A 21,348-nucleotide genomic window follows, 5' to 3' on the forward strand; every position below is an offset into this window, starting at 1 on the left:
TCAAATAACTCGCACGAATATTGAGAAATCTAACGTTTAATTCGGACGAAATTGGACATATACGGGTCGTATAACGTTATACGGCCCGTATAAATCGTCGTATACATTATATACGACCAGAAAAAAAATCTTATTCTCACATGGTGTATATGGGCCGTATAAAGTTAGACGTCCCGTATAGAACTGATAAAGGTTGTCAGCAGCTGGTGTTTGTCCTTTCGTGACTAGTGCTGGTGTTTGAATAATTATTGACCCCTCTTCATATTACTTTCTACCTAATTGAACCAATCACTAACATTCTATCATAAATAAAGGTGGTAAAATGGGTTAGTTTGGCAAGTTTAGGTAATAGGTTAGGATAGATTTCAGTTAGGATAGGTTTATTAAGAAAAATAGATTTCAGTTAGGATAGGTTTATTAAGAAAAAGAGTTAAATGCTTGGTTGGTCCCTATGGTTTGTCAAAATTGCAGACTTGGTCCTAGTGGTTTACTAATTACACGCTTGGTCCCAAAAGTTGTCAAAAATGCACTCGGTTGGTCCCCAGCCCTAACATCAGTTAAATATCTCAGTTAAGTCCATGTTAAATGACCAAAATACCCTTTCTTATTAACAAAACCCACTGCATATCACCATCATCATCTTCATCAGGTGTTTAAAAGCACACATATCTATACACACAACCACTTCACACTTCACACTCTCTCCCCCCCCCCCAATCAATGGCGGTACCTCCCTGGCTTCTTCTCACCTTCACCTTCTTCCTCACCATCACCACCACCCACTCTACCCCTTCCGACGACGTCGTTTTACTCCTCACCAAAATCAAACCCTCACTCCAAGGCCCCACCCAAAACCGCATCTTATCCTCATGGAACACCTCTGTTCCACTCTGCGAATGGCAAGGCCTCAAATGGGTTTTCACAAACGGAACCCAACTCATCTGCACACCTATTTCATCCCGAAATTGGTCAGACCTTTCTCTCTCTAAAAACCCAGCTCTCCACCTTCTCTCTCTTCAACTCCCGTCGGCGAATCTCTCTGGCAACCTCCCGCCGGAGCTCGGAGACCTCTCAAATCTCCAAAGTTTGTATCTTTCTTTCAATTCAATCATGGGTTCTATTCCTCTTGAACTTGGGTACAGTTCTTCTCTTCAAGATATTGATTTTAGTTACAATTTGTTAAACGGGTCGGTTCCGGTATCCGTTTGGAATTTGTGTGATAATAATAAACTGGTTTCTTTTAGGGTTCATGGTAATTTGTATCCGGGTCTATTCCTAAACCCGGGTTACCAATGCTAGTTGTGCTAATTTAACTGTTCTTGATTTTGGGCGTAATCTTTTTACTGGGGTTAAAAGAGTTTGATGTTAGTGAAAATAAGTTGTTTGGGTTGGTTCCTGAGGGATTAAGTAGATTAGGATTGGAAAATTTGAATCTTTCTTATAATAATTTTAGTGGGGTGTTACCTGATTTTGGTGGGTCAAGATTTGGGGTGGTTGTGTGTATCAATGTGTGTGCTTTTAAACACCTGATGAAGATGATGATGGTGATATGCAGTGGGTTTTGTTAATAAGAAAGGGTATTTTGGTCATTTAACATGGACTTAACTGAGATATTTAACTGATGTTAGGGCTGGGGACCAACCGAGTACATTTTTGACAACTTTTGGGACCAAGCGTGTAATTAGTAAACCACTAGGACCAAGTCTGCAATTTTGACAAACCACATGGACCAACCAAGTATTTAACTCTTAAGAAAAATATCAGGATAGGTATGGGTGAGTTTAGGTCAACATGAGTATCAGTCATGATAACCTAAACTAAAAGAAAACAAAACTTAAAAAAAATATTCAAAAATCTTCTTAAAAATAAAAAAAAAACTAAAAAATCAAAAAATTCAAAAAATCTAATAAACAAAAAAAATTTCTAAAAAATTTAAAATTTTTAAAAATCTATAAAATAAAAAAAAATTCTAAAATTAAAAAAATCAATAAATTCTAAAAAAATAAAAAAATTCAAAAAATTCAAAAGAATTCTAAAAAAAGTATAATAAAAAATTCAAAAAAATCAAAAATTCAAAAAGGCAAAAAAAAATCAAAAAATTTTAAAAATAAGAAATTCTAAAAAAGTCAAAAAAATCTAAAATTTCAAAATAATTCAAAAAAAATCTAAAAACTAAAACAAAATAAAAAAATAAACGACTCAGAATTTAAAAGAAAATCAAAAATTCTAAAAGAATTCTAAAAATTCTAAAAAAATATTAAAAATTAAAAATTCTAAAAAAAACAAAAACATTCTAAAAATAAAAAAAAATCAAAAACATTCAAGAGATTAAAATATATCAAAAATTCTAAAAGAATTCTTAAAAATCAAAAAAATCAAAAAACTCTAATAATCTACAAAATTCTTAAAAAGTTTTAAAAATAAAAAAATTCTAAAAATAAAAAAAACAAAAATTCTAAAAAATAGACTTTTTTTAATTTTTTGAATTTTTTATTATTTTATTTATTAATTTATTTTGAATTTTTTGATTTTTTTTGTCATTTTTTGAGATTTTTTATTATATTTTTTAATATGGATCGATCCAGACGGTGATCCATCCATTTAAAATTATTTGAGTTTTTTACTTAACTAAGTAATTTTAACCCATCCTGACCCGCTTGGGTTTTATCTTATACTCATCCTGACGTACTCACTTTTTCACCCAACACTTCACAACCTATTTTAACCTATTGACTAATTTTGTTTGGCTCATCTTTAACGCATCTTAAAATTTAGAGTTAAATGCTTGGTTGGTCCCCGTGGTTTGCCAAAATTGCAGACTTGGTCCTAGTGATTTACTAATTACACGCTTGGTCCCAAAAGTTGTCAAAAATGCACTCGGTTGGTCCCCAGCCCTAACATCAGTTAAATATCTCAGTTAAGTCCATGTTAAATGACCAAAATACCCTTTCTTATTAACAAAACCCACTGCATATCACCATCATCATCTTCATCAGGTGTTTAAAAGCACACATACCTATACACACAACCACTTCACACTTCACACTCTCTTTCTCTCCCCCCCCCCCAATCACTGGCGGTACCTCCCTGGCTTCTTCTGACCTTCACCTTCTTCCTCACCATCACCACCACCCACTCTACCCCTTCCGACGACGTCGTTTTACTCCTCACCAAAATCAAACCCTCACTCCAAGGCCCCACCCAAAACCGCATCTTATCCTCATGGAACACCTCTGTTCCACTCTGCCAATGGCAAGGCCTCAAATGGGTTTTCACAAACGGAACCCAACTCATCTGCACACCTATTTCATCCCCAAATTGGTCAGACCTTTCTCTCTCTAAAAACCCAGCTCTCCATCTTCTCTCTCTTCAACTCCCGTCGGCGAATCTCTCCGGCAACCTCCCGCCGGAGCTCGGAGACCTCTCAAATCTCCAAAGTTTGTATCTTTCTTTCAATTCAATCATGGGTTCTATTCCTCTTGAACTTGGGTACAGTTCTTCTCTTCAAGATATTGATTTTAGTTACAATTTGTTAAACGGGTCGGTTCCGGTATCCGTTTGGAATTTGTGTGATAATAATAAACTTGTTTCTTTTCGGGTTCATGGTAATTTGTTATCCGGGTCTATTCCTAAACCCGGGTTACCCAATGCTAGTTGTGCTAATTTAACTGTTCTTGATTTTGGGCGTAATCTTTTTACTGGGGTTAAAAGAGTTTGATGTTAGTGAAAATAAGTTGTTTGGGTTGGTTCATGAGGGATTAAGTAGATTAGGATTGGAAAAATTGAATCTTTCTTATAATAATTTTAGTGGGGTGTTACCTGATTTTGGTGGGTCAAGATTTGGGGTGGTTGTGTGTATCGATGTGTGTGCTTTTAAACACCTGATGAAGATGATGATGGTGATATGCAGTGGGTTTTGTTAATAAGAAAGGGTATTTTGGTCATTTAACATGGACTTAACTGAGATATTTAACTGATGTTAGGGCTGGGGACCAACCGAATACATTTTTGATAACTTTTGGGACCAAGCGTGTAATTAGTAAACCACTAGCACCAAGTCTGCAATTTTGGCAAACCACAGGAACCAACCAAGCATTTAACTCTTAAGAAAAATATCAGGATAGGTTTGGGTGAGTTTAGGTCAACATGAGTATTAGTCATGATAACCTAAACTAAAAGAAAACAAAACTTAAAAAAAAATATTCAAAAATCTTCTTAAAAATAAAAAAAAACTAAAAAAAAAACAAAAAAATTCAAAAAATCTAAAAAACAAAAAAATTTCTAAAAATTTTTAAAAATCTATAAAAATTAAAAAAAAATCTAAAATTAAAAAAATCAATAAATTCTAAAAAAATCAAAAAAAATCAAAAAATTCAAAAGAATTCTAAAAAAATATAATAAAAAATTCAAAAAATTCAAAAAGGCAAAAAGGCAAAAAAAATCAAAAAATTTAAAAATAAGAAATTCTAAATAAGTCAAAAAAACCTAAAAATTCAAAATAATTGAAAAAAAAATCTAAAAACTAAAACAAAATCTAAAAAATAAACGACTCAGAATTTAAAAGAAAATCAAAAATTCTAAAAGAATTCTAAAAATTCTAAAAAAATATTAAAAATAGAAAAAATTCTAAAAAAACAAAAACATTCTAATAATAAAAAAATCAAAAACATTCAAGAGATTAAAATATTTCAAAAATTCTAAAAGAATTCTAAAAAATAAAAAAAATCAAAAAACTCTAATAATCTACAAAATTCTTAAAAAGTTTTAAAAATAAAAAAATTCTAAAAAATAAAAAAAAAACAAAAATTCTAAAAAATAGACTTTTGTTAATTTTTTGAAATTTTTATTATTTTATTTATTTATTTATTTTGAATTTCTTGATTTTTTTTGTCATTTTTTTTTTGAGATTTTTTATTATATTTTTTAATATGGATCGATCCGGACGGTGATCCATCCATTTAAAATTATTTGAGTTTTTTACTTAACTAAGTAATTTTAACCCATCCTGACTCGCTTGGGTTTTATCTTATACTCATCCTGACTTACTCACTTTTTCACCCAACACTTCACAACCTATTTTAACCTATTGACTAATTTTGTTTGGCTCATCTTTAACGCATCTTAAAATTTAGAGTTAAATGCTTGTTTGTCCCCGTGGTTTGCCAAAATTGCAGACTTGGTCCTAGTGATTTATTAATTACACGTTTGGTCCCAAAAGTTGTCAAAAATGCACTCGGTTGGTCCCCAGCCCTAACATCAGTTAAATATCTCAGTTAAGTCCATGTTAAATGACCAAAATACCCTTTCTTATTAACAAAACCCACTGCATATCACCATCTTCATCTTCATCAGGTGTTTAAAAGCACACATATCTATACACACAACCACTTCACACTCTCTTTCTCCCCCCCCCCCAATCAATGGCGGTACCTCCCTGGCTTCTTCTCACCTTCACCTTCTTCCTCACCATCACCACCACCCACTCTACCCCTTCCGACGACGTCGTTTTACTCCTCACCAAAATCAAACCCTCACTCCAAGGCCCCACCCAAAACCGCATCTTATCCTCATGGAACACCTCTGTTCCACTCTGCCAATGGCAAGGCCTCAAATCGGTTTTCACAAACGGAACCCAACTCATCTGCACACCTAGTTCATCCCCAAATTGGTCAGACCTTTCTCTCTCTAAAAACCCAGCTCTCCACCTTCTCTCTCTTCAACTCCCGTCAGCGAATCTCTCCGGCAACCTCCCGCCGGAGCTCAGAGACCTCTCAAATCTCCAAAGTTTGTATCTTTCTTTCAATTCAATCATGGGTTCTATTCCTCTTGAACTTGGGTACAGTTCTTCTCTTCAAGATATTCATTTTAGTTACAATTTGTTAAACGGGTCGGTTCCGGTATCCGTTTGGAATTTGTGTGATAATAATAAACTTGTTTCTTTTCGGGTTCATGGTAATTTGTTATCCGGGTCTATTCCTAAACCCGGGTTACCCAATGCTAGTTGTGCTAATTTAACTGTTCTTGATTTTGGGCGTAATCTTTTTACTGGGGTTAAAAGAGTTTGATGTTAGTGAAAATAAGTTGTTTGGGTTGGTTCATGAGGGATTAAGTAGATTAGGATTGGAAAAATTGAATCTTTCTTATAATAATTTTAGTGGGGTGTTACCTGATTTTGGTGGGTCAAGATTTGGGGTGGTTGTGTGTATCGATGTGTGTGCTTTTAAACTGATGTGTGTGCTTTTAAACACCTGATAAAGATGATGATGGTGATATGCAGTGGGTTTTGTTAATAAGAAAGGGTATTTTGGTCATTTAACATGGACTTAACTGAGATATTTAACTGATGTTAGGGCTGGGGACCAACCGAGTACATTTTTGACAACTTTTGGGACCAAGCGTGTAATTAGTAAACCACTAGGACCAAGTCTGCAATTTTGGCAAACCACAAGGACCAACCAAACATTTAACTCTAAAATTTAAAATACCAATATCAACCTAAAATGGAATGGATAGGCTTGTTTTACCGGACCTAATAATAAATAGTAGGCGGCGTGCTAATGGTGTTTGTATTTCCTAAAGTTGATCAATGTGAAAAATACTAGGTTAATGATGTGATCTTTGGAATAACCCTGCGTTGACAAGTGAATTTATAAACTTTTTCTACGCTTGACGCTATATGAACACCCCTTTTTTGGGGGTTCCACTGATTGTATCCTCTCCCATCATCGCATCTGATGGATACATATAACCTTGATACACAGGCCTAGAGTTTTTGAATACCTCCTCGCTATAGGGCGCCTATGTACACCAACTAATTATATGAATAATAGTCAACTTTTGATGTTGTTTTTCAGTTGACAAAAATATATATGTTTATGAAACACACGCATTTGCTAAGACTTGACACGGGTGCCACCGAACGGGTCAGTTCACAATAATCATACCAGAGAACACCAAGACATAAATATATCCAAAGACAAGATCTACCATTACTTTCAATCCAAAGTGTATAAGCAAGCAGATAACGCAAACCTTAAATCAAACAATCCAACCCCTGGTGCATCAGCTATGATGTGCTTTCTCTCTCTTGCTTTCAATGGTCACCTTTCTCCTAGTATCAAAATCCACAATCTCCATATCAGACACAGTTCCTAGATACCCATACAAGATTCTCTCTTTCTGCCCATTTTTATCCAGTTTCACAAAGTTAGGATCTTTCTCATCCTCATTCCCTTGTCTGTACATGGGCTGCACGGAGGCCCATGACCCGCGCCCGCGCTTTTGTTTCTCAAAGTAATCTGCAAGCCTCATCGCGTCTGTCAGGCCCGATTGGTCACCCGCAAACTTCACAGCTGTTGTGCCCATGTGGCCTTCTCTCCCATACATCGACTTTGACTTTCCAGTGGTGAATCCCAAATCTGAAGAGAAAATAATGGTGGATTTACCCAAACCCTAGTTAATTAGTAGCTTCACCAACTGTGACGAATCACAAATACTTTAATGTGAGATCATGGATAGAAAGATCAATTGGCAGCCATAGTTATAGATATCAAATAGCCACAACGTACCTATATGCTTGCGATGAAATAGCGCTCGCTATTTCGTGTTTAGCGATAAGGTAGTTCAAAATTTAAGAAATAAAAAATAGCCATCTATATAATATTTTTATATATATAATGTTGCGTTTATACCTTTTTATGTATAAATTTATAAGTTTAAGGACCAAATGTAAGCTAGTGAAAATAGGGGGGGGGGGGGGGGGGGTTAGTGTTAAAATACACAAACTAATTTTACACTTTTAATGTAAATTTTACAAGTTTTAGGGACTAAATGTAACTTAATGAAAGTTAAAATCCATAAACTTATTTAACCCTAAAAAGGCTCAAACGTAACAAAAACGCAGCCGCTCTTATTCCTAGTTTCTGGCAGAAATTGCAGGTTTCCAGCCGGAATTTGTCGTCGGAATCCGCTATAATCACGCTATGGGGTCGCTACTTAATTGATTGCGAGACATGGGCACTTCGCTACGAAGCGCGCGATAACAAGCGCGCGATAACGAGCGCTATCGATAACTATGTTGACAGCCAATAGTAAAAGCGCAAACTAGGGTCATGAAAACCCTACCTAGATCCATATGTCGGTAACTAGAACCATTCCATAAGCACAGATGAGCCTTTTCAGATTATTATATATCCTGAATTCTTTTCTCCAAGATCGACCCAACTTTAATAATCGATATCAAACTATCATTTCCGAAAACAAGTCTCTAATGCTAACTACCACTTTTAGCTTCTGTTACAAAGCATCCTGTGTGTTCCACATTGCCACTAGTGCAATGATTTATTTTTTAAGTCATGGAGTTCTATGTATTACAAACAAGCCTTTTAAAATTTTAAAATACTTATTATATTACGCAGAGTCAGGTTAATAACAATAACACATATTTTTGGGTAGAAAAGGATGTATCACATAGAATGTACATCTCTGAAGTGCACTTAAGTGATTTAAGTATGAATTACTAATTTAAAACATATGCCTCGCTATGAATCTACCAAGAATTACTAATTTACGTATCTAACACACATATAGTGAACTGAAGTAAAATGAAGGGGCATTGTTTCCTAGAAATATTATGCGAGTATCAAAGGGAATGAGATAATCCTCGAAAAATTATCTGGTTATTCAAATGACATGATCAAGAATAGATTGATTCAGATGTACTCTGAAGTACTACTATATATGCATTGCCATGGTTGTAAAGGTTCACCGAGTAATTTTCATCTAATCGGCAAATTAATTGCTAGGCGGTCAACAATGGTCAAATGTGGTCCTAATCGACCAAAATCGGTGGCAGCCTAGCGATTTCAGCCAAATTCTGGCCATAACGTGTAAATTCCGGCAATTAATCCCATCTACAAAATATGGGTCGAAGAAGGTGTTAAAATATGTCTACTTAAAAAACTACATATAAAACTGAATATTATTACATATAAAATCCCAATCTAATTAATCCTGATTAATTGTTAGCCACTACCCCACCGGCCAACTAGCACCTAGCGATTCTTACAACATTGTGCATCGTTATTAATTTAATGCCAAAGGAGACCCTTGCCTACATAACTGACACATAGAGAGAAGGCTAATGCAACTGGTGGATGTTAAACACATGCTTTAAAGATAGATACAAAAGTAATAGAAAACTATTTGCTCTAAAAAGAGGAAGATGGGAAAAGAAACCAAATTCATGACAGGTAACAAAATATTCTAAAGACCAACAGTCAGAGTCAAAGTCAGAATCAGAATCGTGAGCATGACCTAAGGAACAGCAACCACTAGAATAGTGTCCACTAGCTAAAACCAACATCCATGAGACGAAAACAAAAACCAAGACAAGTAATAGGATATCGTCTTACCAGCCCAGCATGTGTTCGCTTCCATGGTTTTGTTGGGGTTTCTGTATGTTTCCACTATTTGACGACTTTCTACTCTATCCATCTCCGATTTGAAGAATACAATTCTAGACACAAACCCTAGCCCTATTAAAACACTTACCATACATGTGCTCGGCAAAACTGCACATGTCACACACCACACAGCCAAGGCTGGGACATCTAACTCTATAGTTAAGGTATATGCATATTGTGGGAAGATTTTTTTCCACTTTATTGGAATTAGTATTCCAATAACAAATTAAAATTACCTGCAGATGGATTAAAAAAAAAAAAAGGCAACATAGAGGGCAAAGGAAGACGTGCATATATACCTCTAAGCTTCATGTCCATTGCTTTATTGCCTAATCCCTCCATACGTCCATCTTTACCCTTTCCCGTAGAGGTGTTGCGTATGATGACATGAGGTGGCCACATAATTAAATCATCCAGATTAGCAGCAATTTCGTCTGCAGATAACCGCTGGTACACCTTCGAGTTATCAGGTGGCATCAAGTAGTTCCAACCCATCAAAATGCACAATGCCTTGTGTAAACCCAAATGATTAGGAACTTGGTCACTAGTTGACGTTTCTGGGTTGTATGTGTGCATGATAAGACTATGTACATCTGGAAAATCTTTTGACGACCTGAATTTGCATCAAATGACTCGTTCATCATTTCCATTTCGTTCGAGCTTAAATCAAGTTTAACAGGTCCATAAGAAAGAAGAAAACTATAGTATTTGATGTGAACACGACTCCATATTACTTCCATGTTAAATTGTTACACGAGAATGATTACTCTGGACAGTTGAAGGCTAAAAATGATTTAACATGAACTTAAAGTCCATTTCTACATATGAAAAAATATACAACCAAATAATTTGGCACATATGAAGAAAGTTGCACATTATATATAAAAATAAGAGATACACATGACATTCAAATATATGAACTTTAGCATATCAGTTACTGAGTTACTTTAAGAGATTTAACTCTTGCAGGAGATGAACATCAGTACATTATGTAACTAATTGAAAAGCTAACTCTATACTGCCCTTTGAAAATGATACCAACCATCAATCAAGATAATATGTATTCCATTTTACTTCAAAGTTTTTATTTTTGTATAGTAAAGACCACTATGACCATAAATATCCTATGCATAGATGTTACCACACTACACTGAATCATGGCGGTAACCAACCGCCACAACGCCATGTCATACATACAGCTAAAAGACTTCGGCAAGTGTTATTTCTAGATATATACATCAGTATAATGTAAGTTTTGTAAACCACTATTGTTTCAATATCATAATAAAATGTTAGATACTGAAACTAAATACCATATATATCAGATGGATCAGTAAATAATTAACTAAGTCGCTGGCAATAAAATAGATAATAATACTATTTTGTGAAACCAAAGTAGTCAATGTCGCAAGGTGCAAAGAACTCGCCTAAGACAAAACAGCGGAATAATAAGAAGAAAAGAAAAAACTGAACAATATGCGAAGATATTTAATAAAATAATACTCAAATGTCCCCTATATTAGTAGAGATCAAATAATCATCTAACTGGTTATGATTATACTTTAGGGTACAAATTATCTAGCTAACCTTAACTTCGATCATTTGATTATACTTACGAAGCTGTAAGTAATAAGAGCATTCACAGTAGAATCTCCATCTCTATAATTTAAATTATATCACCATTTACTAAATTTTGTCTAACCTACCACATCTCATTCTCCATCTCTATTTCTCTCACTCACAAACACTTATCTTATTATTTTTTTTCTTTCTTATATACTCACAAACATTTATAAAGATGATGAATAGTGGATCTCTATATTTGGAGAATCACAATTTATAAAAATCTAAATTTCGGAAAGAGAGATGGAGATGCAAAAGTAGAGAAAATCTCCAATCTTCTGGAGATGAAGACCCAAATGTGATTGATCTAATCTAACACCTTAATAACACACCCAAATACTGCATAAAGCTAAAAGAGGACAAAGAATCAGAATGTAACAATAAATCTAGAGAAATTCTATTTTGATTCTTTCAAAAATAAAAAGAGCGCACATAAGCTATGAGAGTAAACAGAAGACCAAGAATACACGTGGGCGCACAAACGCACACACACACACAAATATATATATATATATATATATATAGAGAGAGAGAGAGAGAGAGAGACTACACTTTCACTCGATCCCAAACAATCTTAATTGACTTTTAATTGTCATAACTATAGAAGCCTCCAACTACAAGCTAAAAAGAGAGCGCTGAATACAAAAAATGAAAAGACATTTATACCTTGTACTTAACATTCAAGTCACATACCTATAAGATTATTAACAAATATGACGATGGACAAATAGCACATACCCATGCTTATGTGGTATCCAATATCCATGCATACTCTCAAGTGTCAAGTATTAAGATTTAAGATCAATATGCATGCAACCATTACACCTCGAATGGTGGAGAAACAAATAAGTGTGCTTGCCAAAGACTGTCACACAAGTCATATGCATTGTTCTTTGGTAATAACAGAAAAAAGATTAACCAAATTAATTATGCTAATATAATAGCAAAATTCTCCAACACTTTCAAATTGGCATATCTATGTTTTTCCACATGACAAGTATAAAACCTACTTAGCAACTTGTGAGGTAGAATCAGCCAGAAATTCCTGATTGTCAGACTCTGAACAACTATAAATCAATAACCATGTATCAGCGCAACAATTGCCATAGAGCTAAAGCATCTGCAGTTATTTATACAATGTGGATGTGAACAATGTTAGGGGTATCGGATCAGAGTAGGCTCGAGCGGAAGCGGAACAAACACACACACACACTAGCAAAAATTAAGGAACACGAGAATTTACGTGGTTCGGTCAAGGTGACCTACGTCCACGGGTTGCAACTAGGGTTTTACTTTATTAGATGCTCACAACTGTTTTCAGAATGATACATACTATAGGTACATAATAGGTATTTATAGAACAAGATTAGGGTTTCCTACTTGGTCAACAAATTCACTAAGTGGGCCTAATAACTAGGGCCGGCTAACCCTAACTAGGGCAGGCTAACCCTAATTAGGGCCGGCTACCCTAAAGCCTACGAACCCAACAATCTCCCACTCGGAGGCTTTGCATAGTCCACAAAGTGCATCCAAGAAACCCATCACCAGTAACTTCAGTAATCTTTACGTTCAATTCTTCCCAGCCTCCAGTTCCAAGAACAAGCTAAGACTTCAGTCACATCCAAGCCACCTAGTTGCAACCACACATCTCATCAAGTAACTGAGAGACCAATTGAAGCTCCCACAAGCTCCAACCCAACAGTCTTATCAGACCCATTCTCTATCTCAACCAGCTTCCACGATCCACCAGCTCCAGAGATACACCGAGAATTAATACCACTCTCCACATTTTGCAAACTATTTCCAGGAGAGCTTTTTTCTTCAGTCGGAATCTTCGTCTTCAAAACCCAACGGTTCTTTGTGATTGTACCCGGAACACGACCCATGCTCCCACTATCACCAAATCCCCTGACTGGCTTAAACTTAGACCCCCGACCACATTCAATTGACATCCCCAAAGCACCAGGATTCAAGTTCGCAAATTGAACCCTCTTCCGCTTACTAGATTTAGTGAACCAGACTTTATGTTGTACAGGGACGGCTACTCCCTCAACAGGTATCTCAACTAGATACAACGATCCTCGTCTCCTCCCACAGGCAACAACAAGATTTCTATCAATCACCTTCCACTTCCCACCACCAAACTTAACATCTAGTCCCTGTTTATCCAGTTGACTAACAGAAATAAGTTTCTTCGTTAAACCTGGAATTACCCTGACGTTCTTTAAGTTCCATGTAGTGCCCAGTGGAGTCTTCAGATTGACATCTCCCATACCCGTAACATTAAGAACATGACCGTTAGCTAATCGTACCTTTCCAAAGTCTCCTTTTTTCAGATTCACCATCGTCTCTCCGCTGTGCATGGCGTGAAGCGAAGAACCAGAATCCATAGCCCAAGAATCTATAGACTCTTCACAGCAAACCAGTACGTCACCGTCAGATTCATCTGACACAACACTGTTTACATGCTGCTTACCATCCTCTTTCTTAGGATCAGGACACTCGTTTTTAACATGCCCCTTTTCACCACAGTTCCAGCACCTCACACTCTTCCCAGCTTTAGACAAGCTTTTCCCACGACTCCCACTGCTTCTGTTTTTACCTCTTCCCCTGCTAACACTAAGCATACCAGAAGTAGATCCTCCACTAGTGTTCCTCCGGCGAACGTCTTCACCCAAAACACTATCCCGGACCCGATCAAACTTCAAATTTCCAGTTCCAGCAGTTTCAGTGACCGTTGTCACAAATCCTGACCAGCTATCAGGTAAGGAAGATAACAAAACCACAACCTGAGTGTCATCATCCAACTTCATGCCCACAGTTGCTAACCTGGACAAAACTGAATTGACTTCGTTAATGTGATCAGCAACTGAACTGCCCTCGTTCATCCTCATATTAAACAGTTCCCTCATCAAGAACACCCTATTACCGGCAGACGGCTTCTCATACATATTTGACAGAGCTTCTAACATATCACGAGCAGTTGTTTCTTTCATGATATTAAATGCAACGCTCCTCGTCAAAGCCAATGTAATTTTACCTCTTGCCTTTTTGTCCTTTGAGTTCCAAATTGCCTTGGCAGCTTTATCCATTCCAACAGGTTTTTCTTCCAGTACCACATCCAAATCGCATTCACCAAGCAACGCCTCTATTTGCATTCTCCACCATGCAAAATCAGTACCGTTGAACTTCTCGATTCGGAACTTCCCGTCTTCAGCCATAGCAAACAAGAAAAAACTAGAAAAAACCACAAGGAACTAAGCAACCGAAACCTGAGCAACTTTCAATAAACCAGAAACCCGAAGTACCCGAACCAGCGACTTCTCCTGCAAACCCGAGCGTAAACCAGCGAATAACCAGGGTTCAAGAACCGAAACCCTAATCGCCAAACACCTCAAAACCACCAGATCTGCAACAGCAAACCCTACGGCGCAAACCCTAGACCTTACGAGCCGTAACCAGAGAATAGGTACGGGTCGTAAACAAGTCAGCGGCGACGACAGCAACAGCAGATCAAGATCTCTCGTCCAGCTCTCTCCCTTTCCTGCGATAACCGTGTGAACCGTGTGTTTAACTGAACCTATGGCTCTGATACCACTTGTTAGGGGTATCGGATCAGAGTAGGCTCGAGCGGAAGCGGAACAAACACACACACACACTAGCAAAAATTAAGGAACACGAGAATTTACGTGGTTCGGTCAAGGTGACCTACGTCCACGGGTTGCAACTAGGGTTTTACTTTATTAGATGCTCACAACTGTTTTCAGAATGATACAGACTATAGTTACATAATAGGTATTTATAGAACAAGATTAGGGTTTCCTACTTGGTCAACAAGTTAACTAAGTGGGCCTAATAACTAGGGCCGGCTAACCCTAACTAGGGCAGGCTAACCCTAATTAGGGCCGGCTACCCTAAAGCCTACGAACCCAACAAACAAATGATGGATGATTCTGCAGAAGACATCATACAATATCTTCTGCAGATTCTTCCAAGAATTAACCCAACTCTAAATCCTAATAAATAGAACTTCAACCTAACATTCATCACCATGCCATTGACATGACATCCTTGTTCCTAAAAACAACCGGTAAAAGAGACTCATAAAAAAAATATGTCCATAGTAGTGAAATAAATAGCCCAAAAAGTGACCATACCGTTCAGAGAACAAAAGAATCATAAAGCACATACTAAGCAATAAGCATAAAGGTAATAACTTAGGTTTTCCCTGCATGGTAAGTTTGCTTGTCCTTTCAAGCAACGTTTTGAAAGCCGGATCAGTGGTCGAACCGATCGCTCTACCGGTTTACTAGTCAGATCGGTTGGACTGGTCTTAGAAACCGGATGACGTAATAATTAACTATTTATTATAAATATTAAAGATATAGAAATATATATGGCCAAACATGCCTGATTAGTAGTGATTACATACATAATAATTCAATAAACGTAAAAGGGCTTAGTCAGACTTCAGAATACTAGTCTCCTGGTGCACCAAAAGCAGCTCAATAACAAGGGATTCATGAGAAGCACCAACTAACTGCTGATAAACAAAATTGACAAACGAATTCTACCAACAAATCATCTAAAACATTTTGACTTTGAGGTCAAATCCGCATTCAAAATTTTCATATGAAAAATTATAAATTATATATACCACCATTTTACGAATTTAACCCTCACAATACAAAAAAAACCTATCCTTTCAAGTTTAGTATATCGAAGAAAGTACACAAAAAGAATATAAAAAAAATATCATGAAGTTGGCGCATAAGAGACAAACATTCCTAATAATTACATTACATAAATGATAAACTCAATGAACGTAAAAGAGGTTAGCCTTCTGACAAAAAACTATATATACCACACCATTAGAAGCACTCGAGCACAAACTGCCTTCTTATAAATATTTAGTTAACAAATGATTTGTATTCAGAATTTATCTAAAACATTTTGGCTTTGAGATTGAAATCACCCTCACAATTTTCATTTGAAAATTATACATACCACCATCTAACAGATCCAAGTTTCAACCCTCGTAACATTTCAACAAAACATCTTATATTTCTAATGCTAACATTCCTATACAGTCTAATTCAAATAATGATAAATATCTTAATACCTCATGACAATAGGTATACAAACTTAGTAAGAGGCTGTTTGCCAACTTCTGAATGGTTAAGTGCTGAACCAGTAAGAGGTCTGAACCAGTAAGAGCCAGTATAATGCTTAATCGTTCAGAGGCAAATGTCTGACCAATTCAGATTAGAGATCTTAACCACTCAGACTCTATATAATTCTTAACCATTCAGAGGCAAATATGTGAACCATTCAGACATTTGCTCGCGAAACAAACAGTCTGAACCATTAAGTGCTGAACCAGTAAGAGATCTGAACCATTAAGAGCCCCATTAAGAGGTAAACAAACAGCCCCTAAGTATGAAATATGCATATATAACAAGAATCATATAGATTAGCAAAGCAATCAAACACACATCTACAACAAAAGATAATAATTCAATCCAAACCTGCCACAGGCGAGACACTGAAGAGCACCTTGCTTCCCATCAGCCAAATACTTGTTCTTCTGATTTGCATTCTCAGTAATCGCCCGAACAAAATTCAAAAACGAACTTTTGACCTTCTCTTGATCAACCTCACTAACCCTACCCTGCCAACTCCTATAATCCCCTTCGGGTTTAATAACCTTAGCCTCATTAGTCCTACGCTTCATATTCTTATTAGCTTCCGCCTTGATCATCTTAGCCGACTTCTCATCCTGACTACTTGGCCCAGCCACATGCGATCCAACCGTATTCCCATACTGCAACAACTGTTGCCTCTGTCTAGCAAACTCATCATTCAATTCATCTCTCTCATCACCAAACTTCCTCTTTCTAGAACCTTCTACCCCTAGCGAGTTCCAATACTCCTGATTCTGCTGCCGATAACTATCGCGGTCCAACCCTAGCCACGGATCGGGACCGGGAGGCCGAATCGGAAACCGAGGGAGCTGCAGAGGGAGGTCCTGGTAGTCCGGTGGTAACGCCAAGTACGATCGGGCGCTGCCGTCGGCCAGGACGATTGTTCTGCGATCGAGCATGTGGAATCCATACGCCGGCGGTGGTTGTGGTGGTGGTGCGAGGGGTTCCGGTCGAGGATTAGGGTTGAGTTTGGGGGAGGGTTTATTAGATTGGGGATTTGAAGGTGAGGGTTTGTTAGGATTGTTGGTGGTGGGTTTACGGTGGTGAGAGGAGGAAGATGATGGGTGGTGGTTGTTCTTTTGAGGGTTACCTCCGGCCATCGGTAAACAATCCCTAAGCAGTATGTGTTGACCCCAACTCCAGCTCATGACATGAGTTAGTTTATCATCTATATATTACTACTAGCCGTTTACCCGCGCGATGCGGCGGGAAACATATCAATTAGGTTAAGGAGTTTAGGGCTATGTACGGGGCGGTTCGATTTTGAGCCATAACGAAAACCAAATTTGTGATGCAAAGGAAAACACAACACTTGTTAGTAATTTTAAGGGTGTGCATTAGAAGGTTCAGTTCAGTTGGGTCATAACTAAAATCTAAATCGGTTAATCGGGTATTTGAACTGAAATATATATCCAAATTGATTTCTATTAGTTTATCAGTCCTCCCGTGATAGTATAATACTTCTTTTACTTTCCTAATTCGTATAACATTTTACAAAATTTTATTATGTTTATTGTTTTATTTTTTTAAATATTCGAGTTAATAGCATCGGTGTGGTCTGCGGGTCTATCTATGTAATAAGCCTTACACATCTAAATAGTATAATATTAAAAATATCGACTACTACCCGAAACATTGATGTACAATAAACAAATAGAAAAATAAGAAAATATCAATATTAAACATAATAATTTAAAATAAAATGAGATAGTTATGGTTTCTCATCTACATGGTTTCACCTTCATTTAGTTTCTAGTATCTTTTCATCCTTGATTGCTATAGCAACTCAAGAATAAGTTTCTTGTATCTTCTCCTCATTAACTTCTATATGTAGTGAAGCACGTCTGGGCATGGAGAAAAATAACGTACAACCTACACTTTGTTACATTTTTTACATCTATTTTATGAAACCAAGATCATGGATGGGATCATATGCTAAAGCATTCATTTTCTTTATTTTAGTTTAGGTTTTTTTTTTTTTGGTTAAAAATGATGTTAGGAATTTCTTTATTCCAAAATCTATTGGTCAATTGATTCATTAGTATCAATACATATTTGCACTTGGCTTGCTATATACAAGTGAAGCGCCTATGCTAAATTCATTTATGATTCATACAAATATAACATTTATAATATGAAATCCTTAATATTAGATGAGGCCAGTTTTTTTTGGTATTGAAAATAACTTTGTAAAAGGTTGATAACGATACAGTTAACCTAATGGGGCAACACATCAACTTTGTTGTTAGAAATGATAAAACTGCTCTAGTTTACATGATTGAATAACTTTGCATCATCCCAGTCAGTGAACCCTTAATTACTTAGCTTTGTTTACCATTTCACCGTCTTTTTGTCGAAGACCCGTCATCATATGCTTGGTCTACTTCCCTTACAAAGTTGCACCAGACCAGAAAAATGGTTCGGAATTGTATGTATACAGAAACAGTCTTTATATGAAACTGGCATATATTATTTGTAATAATGTTATCCTGTTGTTGTAATCATAAGTGATGCTTTATATCTAAATTAAAGGAATACATATCTAAATTAAAATTTGAAATAATAACATAGATTTGAATGTTCATCATATTGAACTAAATCACTTAAGATAGCGAGCCTTGTAACCGGACCAAGCGGTTAAAAAAATTTAAAAGCAGAAACATCAGTTACAGCTACCAATTTCTAAACCAACCGATTGATTCTTATTCACCTCTAGATGACGCATGGCAAACCTATAACTGAAAACCTTGAACATGAATGCATAATTACCTTCAAAGGAACTTTACAAGTTTACAACCAGTTTATTATTTTTTTTTCTTACATTTTCTAGGTAGATGCATATGCAAAGTCTAATAGAGCTTTACCAGTCATATTTGACCCGCTGTAGAAACACATGCTTCAATATATTTACGCAGATGCGACTCATCACAGGAGCCTTCAGTTAAACAATCTGAAATATGTAACGGATATGACTGAATGAGTTAAATACTCAGCAAATGACAGAAACGCCAATATCATTTCGCATTGAACCTTGCTCCACGTGCTTTGATTGAACAGGTTCATGCCAGAAAAACCCTGCAGATATTTAAACGTCAGGTACATTTCAAATAGATTGTGTTTAGTGACATTACATGGTGGGCCACCATTGATGATGGGCCACCGTTGGTGAAATCCAAAAAAACATAGAATTAGTACCTGGCATGGTGGGCCACCGTTGATGAAATCCACTTGCCCAGGTCGAGGCAGATTTTTTTATCTCATCTTCGTCGAGTTTCGCAGCCATTTCTTCAGGATGATTAAGTCTAAATGCATCAGGATGATTAAGTCAAAATGCATCACCAGCAGGTTCTTCGTATTCAATTGCCCATTTGGATTTTGATGCGCTTGTAAGTAAGCATGTTGACATGTCAGTAGAGATCCAAAAAAAGCAAATAAAAGAAAAAAATCAAGTAGTTACCACTTACCAGCTTTTTGTAAACCCTCAGATAAGCCACCACCACCAGCAAAAATATCCAATGTGGCTAGACGATTCTGTGAAGCAGAACTCTGTTGGTTGGTGGCTGTATCAATATCACTTTCTCCTTTAGACCTCCCTTTTCTCTTTCTGATTGCAGGCTCGTTGACAAAGTTTTCTTTCGGGGGACTAAGCTTAATGTTAACAGGCAGCTGCAGAAAGATGTTCGTAATATTAAATGTCAAGGCAAAAAGACAATAGAAATTGTAAAGACTTGTTACATTATTATACATAGAATGGATAGGTGAAACTACCTGCTTGAGAGATCCCTTATCGGGATCATAAAGCCGTTCACAGAAGAACACATGATCAGCTATGTAAGTGCTGTCCAAAGAGGAAAGGTCATTCTTCCTTCTAACTTCACACTTTCCTCTATTGCTGACACTGAAAACTTATGTGTCTCTTCACTGTAATACACCTGGAAATCCAATTAAAAATTATCATCAAAACACATTCAAGTGAACTAATATTATAAGTGCATTTAAACCCTACCTCTTGAATGTCAGACCGGTTACGCTTTGTCTGCAGAATCAGGGTCAACCCATTTTGAAGTCTTGGGAGATTCGATCTGCAGCAACTGACAAACGACATACGCTTTAAGCCCGATATTTCTACCACTCTTATGAGTTCCGTTACCCCTTTCATCTGAGTCGAAGTGACTTGCTGCAAACCAATGTATAAGAGAGATAATAATAAAAATCCCACATAAACATCAGAACAAATACAAAATTCAACCATCAGAACAATAATTACAAGCTCATTAGTAGTAAAAACACCATTTGCGTGCAGACAACTCTAAATGGTGTTTGCTTTACGGCTGCATGTAAAAGTAAGTCTCGTTAGTAGTAAAAACACCATTTGCGTGCAGCAGTAAAACTTGACAGCTGTAAACTGCTTCTCTATTTAACTGGCCAGGGTATTACTTGACTGGTCACTCTATAATCTCTCACTCCTAATCTTATTGGTTAATATAAATTTAAGCATTATTTTAATAATAAATTTATAAAAAACGAAGCTTCAAAAATTGTCAATTGGGAAATTCATAGCAAGATCAGACTTCAAATATTGTTTGGCTCTATTCAAAACTGGAAATTAATGTGAAATTTATAGGTTCGAAGTCGTTTTAAAAGCCGAATTTGGAATTCAATTCATATAAACACAGTTCTTTTTATTTTCTTAACCAACTCAACATATAACTTTTATATGATAAACAGACCTCAAATGTTGTTTGTGTCTCTTTAAGACCGTTCAAACGACCTAAAGAGTTCTCTGACCAGCTTAGGACCATCCCCAAGATACTCTTGAATCAACTCACTTCCAACAACACGTAAGAACGTTGCTGATGTGGAGTTTGCCATAGCCTGAACAACATACAAAAGTTTCAAATACAAAAAATAAAGCAAAAAGGAAGACTTCTTAAATATGTTTGGTTGTTTTTAACATGAAATTGTCTAAATGGAAGCTTAAAATGCACACCTTTGCAAGCAATGTCTTGCATGTTCCCGGTTCTCCGTAAAGTATAACGCCCTTTGGAGGTTTAATA

The 21,348-nt window shown here is 36.4% G+C and overlaps 2 protein-coding genes and 2 long non-coding RNA genes across 4 annotated transcripts; 1 reads left to right on the forward strand and 3 right to left on the reverse strand.

The window, feature by feature from the left end:
- The first annotated feature begins 720 nt into the window (after nucleotides 1-720).
- On the forward strand, nucleotides 721-3,718 carry LOC110943417 (putative kinase-like protein TMKL1). Its single transcript, XM_022185167.1, has 2 exons — nucleotides 721-1,252; nucleotides 3,327-3,718. The coding sequence occupies exons 1-2, from the start codon at nucleotides 721-723 to the stop codon at nucleotides 3,716-3,718; spliced, it is 924 nt and encodes a 307-aa protein (XP_022040859.1).
- Nucleotides 3,719-6,820: 3,102 nt separating this feature from the next.
- On the reverse strand, nucleotides 6,821-17,448 carry LOC110940967. Its single transcript, XM_022182535.2, has 3 exons — nucleotides 16,616-17,448; nucleotides 9,764-10,077; nucleotides 6,821-7,418 (listed from the first exon to the last, which is right to left on the reverse strand). The coding sequence occupies exons 1-3, from the start codon at nucleotides 17,437-17,439 to the stop codon at nucleotides 7,063-7,065; spliced, it is 1,494 nt and encodes a 497-aa protein (XP_022038227.1). The 5' UTR covers nucleotides 17,440-17,448; the 3' UTR covers nucleotides 6,821-7,062.
- A 1,740-nt stretch (nucleotides 17,449-19,188) lies between these two features.
- Nucleotides 19,189-19,868, reverse strand: LOC118490313. Its single transcript, XR_004889192.1, has 3 exons — nucleotides 19,756-19,868; nucleotides 19,487-19,674; nucleotides 19,189-19,366 (listed from the first exon to the last, which is right to left on the reverse strand). It is a non-coding gene; the product is annotated as an uncharacterized LOC118490313 (long non-coding RNA).
- On the reverse strand, nucleotides 19,868-20,408 carry LOC110939005. Its single transcript, XR_002591884.2, has 3 exons — nucleotides 20,298-20,408; nucleotides 20,060-20,223; nucleotides 19,868-19,957 (listed from the first exon to the last, which is right to left on the reverse strand). It is a non-coding gene; the product is annotated as an uncharacterized LOC110939005 (long non-coding RNA).
- Between the last annotated feature and the right edge of the window lie 940 nt (nucleotides 20,409-21,348).

Source organism: Helianthus annuus, chromosome 3 (assembly GCF_002127325.2).
Source record: "Helianthus annuus cultivar XRQ/B chromosome 3, HanXRQr2.0-SUNRISE, whole genome shotgun sequence".
Lineage (NCBI taxonomy): Eukaryota > Viridiplantae > Streptophyta > Magnoliopsida > Asterales > Asteraceae > Helianthus > Helianthus annuus.